Source organism: Plasmodium cynomolgi (genome assembly GCF_000321355.1).
Source record: "Plasmodium cynomolgi strain B DNA, scaffold: 1585, whole genome shotgun sequence".
Taxonomy (NCBI): domain Eukaryota; phylum Apicomplexa; class Aconoidasida; order Haemosporida; family Plasmodiidae; genus Plasmodium; species Plasmodium cynomolgi.
In genome coordinates this window covers 1-1030 of record NW_004193300.1, presented here as the reverse complement: position 1 = coordinate 1030, position 1030 = coordinate 1, and the positions used below count along the sequence as shown (strand labels likewise).

The following is a 1030-nucleotide window of genomic DNA, read 5'->3' as shown; positions in this document are numbered from 1 at the left end:
ATTTTTCCTATAAATTAATATTTCTTCATTATTTTGACTTACTTTATCCACAAGTAAATTATCAATATGGTTATATATTCCATGATTCTTTTATTATGATGATTTTATTTTTACACATATTTATAACTCTATGATCAATAAATAATGATATGCATCTTATATATTTATTTTTGTTTGTTATATATAAGTACTATTTGATCATTTTTTCGGTTTTTATGAATAATATTTTATTTTAATTTCAGCTATGTTTCATTAAAACTGGCTAAGAAAAGTAACATAATCAAGATAAAAAAATTATGAATTTCATACAGAATGATATTTAATGTTATATCTACCATGCTCAGAACTTATATGTTCACTTTCCTGGTCCGATAATTTTATATTACTCTTTTCGTCAACATAATTTCTATACTCTTGATTTAATTTTCTTATTTTAGAATTAAACAATTGTCCCAGTGGAGTAAACTGTTATAAAAAAATATGCATATAAGTATATTAATGTATAGTGCTAAAAAAAATATATAATGATATAAATCATTTCAATACTGTCTATATTATATTCAAAATATAAAATTAATTTCTTTAACCTTATATAATACCCCGAAAAAGGGAATTAATCCAAACGTTGTTCCTATAAGTGCTGTTGTCATTGTATTAGTTTTTTCGCATTCTGATAATTTTATAAAATTATTCGAATATTCAATACTCTTTCCTCTTAATTTATTGTAAATTTCTTCATATTTTGTTCTAAAATTTTTAGTTGTGTACAAAATTTATTATCTTTACCATTACACATATAACTAGCTTCTATATAATCGTTGCAAAAATTAGTTGAGAGAGATAAAAATGATTGTTTATCCAGCATTAACTTATCATCTATAATATCATTAAATTTACTGTACTTCTTATATAAACTATATAATATATTCATTTTATTAAGATTATCCTTGTCAATATTGTAAATTTCATCAGCGTTTAATGGAAATATATAACTCTCAAAATGTATACCATTTAAAAAATTGGAGACGCA

General features: G+C 21.6%; 1 protein-coding gene across 1 annotated transcript; it reads right to left on the bottom strand.

Annotated features, from left to right (window-relative positions):
• Nucleotides 1-560: 560 nt before the first annotated feature.
• On the bottom strand, nucleotides 561-931 carry PCYB_008150 (hypothetical protein; the record flags this gene model as incomplete). Its single annotated transcript, XM_004228236.1, has 2 exons — nucleotides 561-747; nucleotides 795-931. The coding sequence occupies 2 exons, from the start codon at nucleotides 929-931 to the stop codon at nucleotides 561-563; spliced, it is 324 nt and encodes a 107-aa protein (XP_004228284.1).
• Nucleotides 932-1030: the final 99 nt, after the last annotated feature.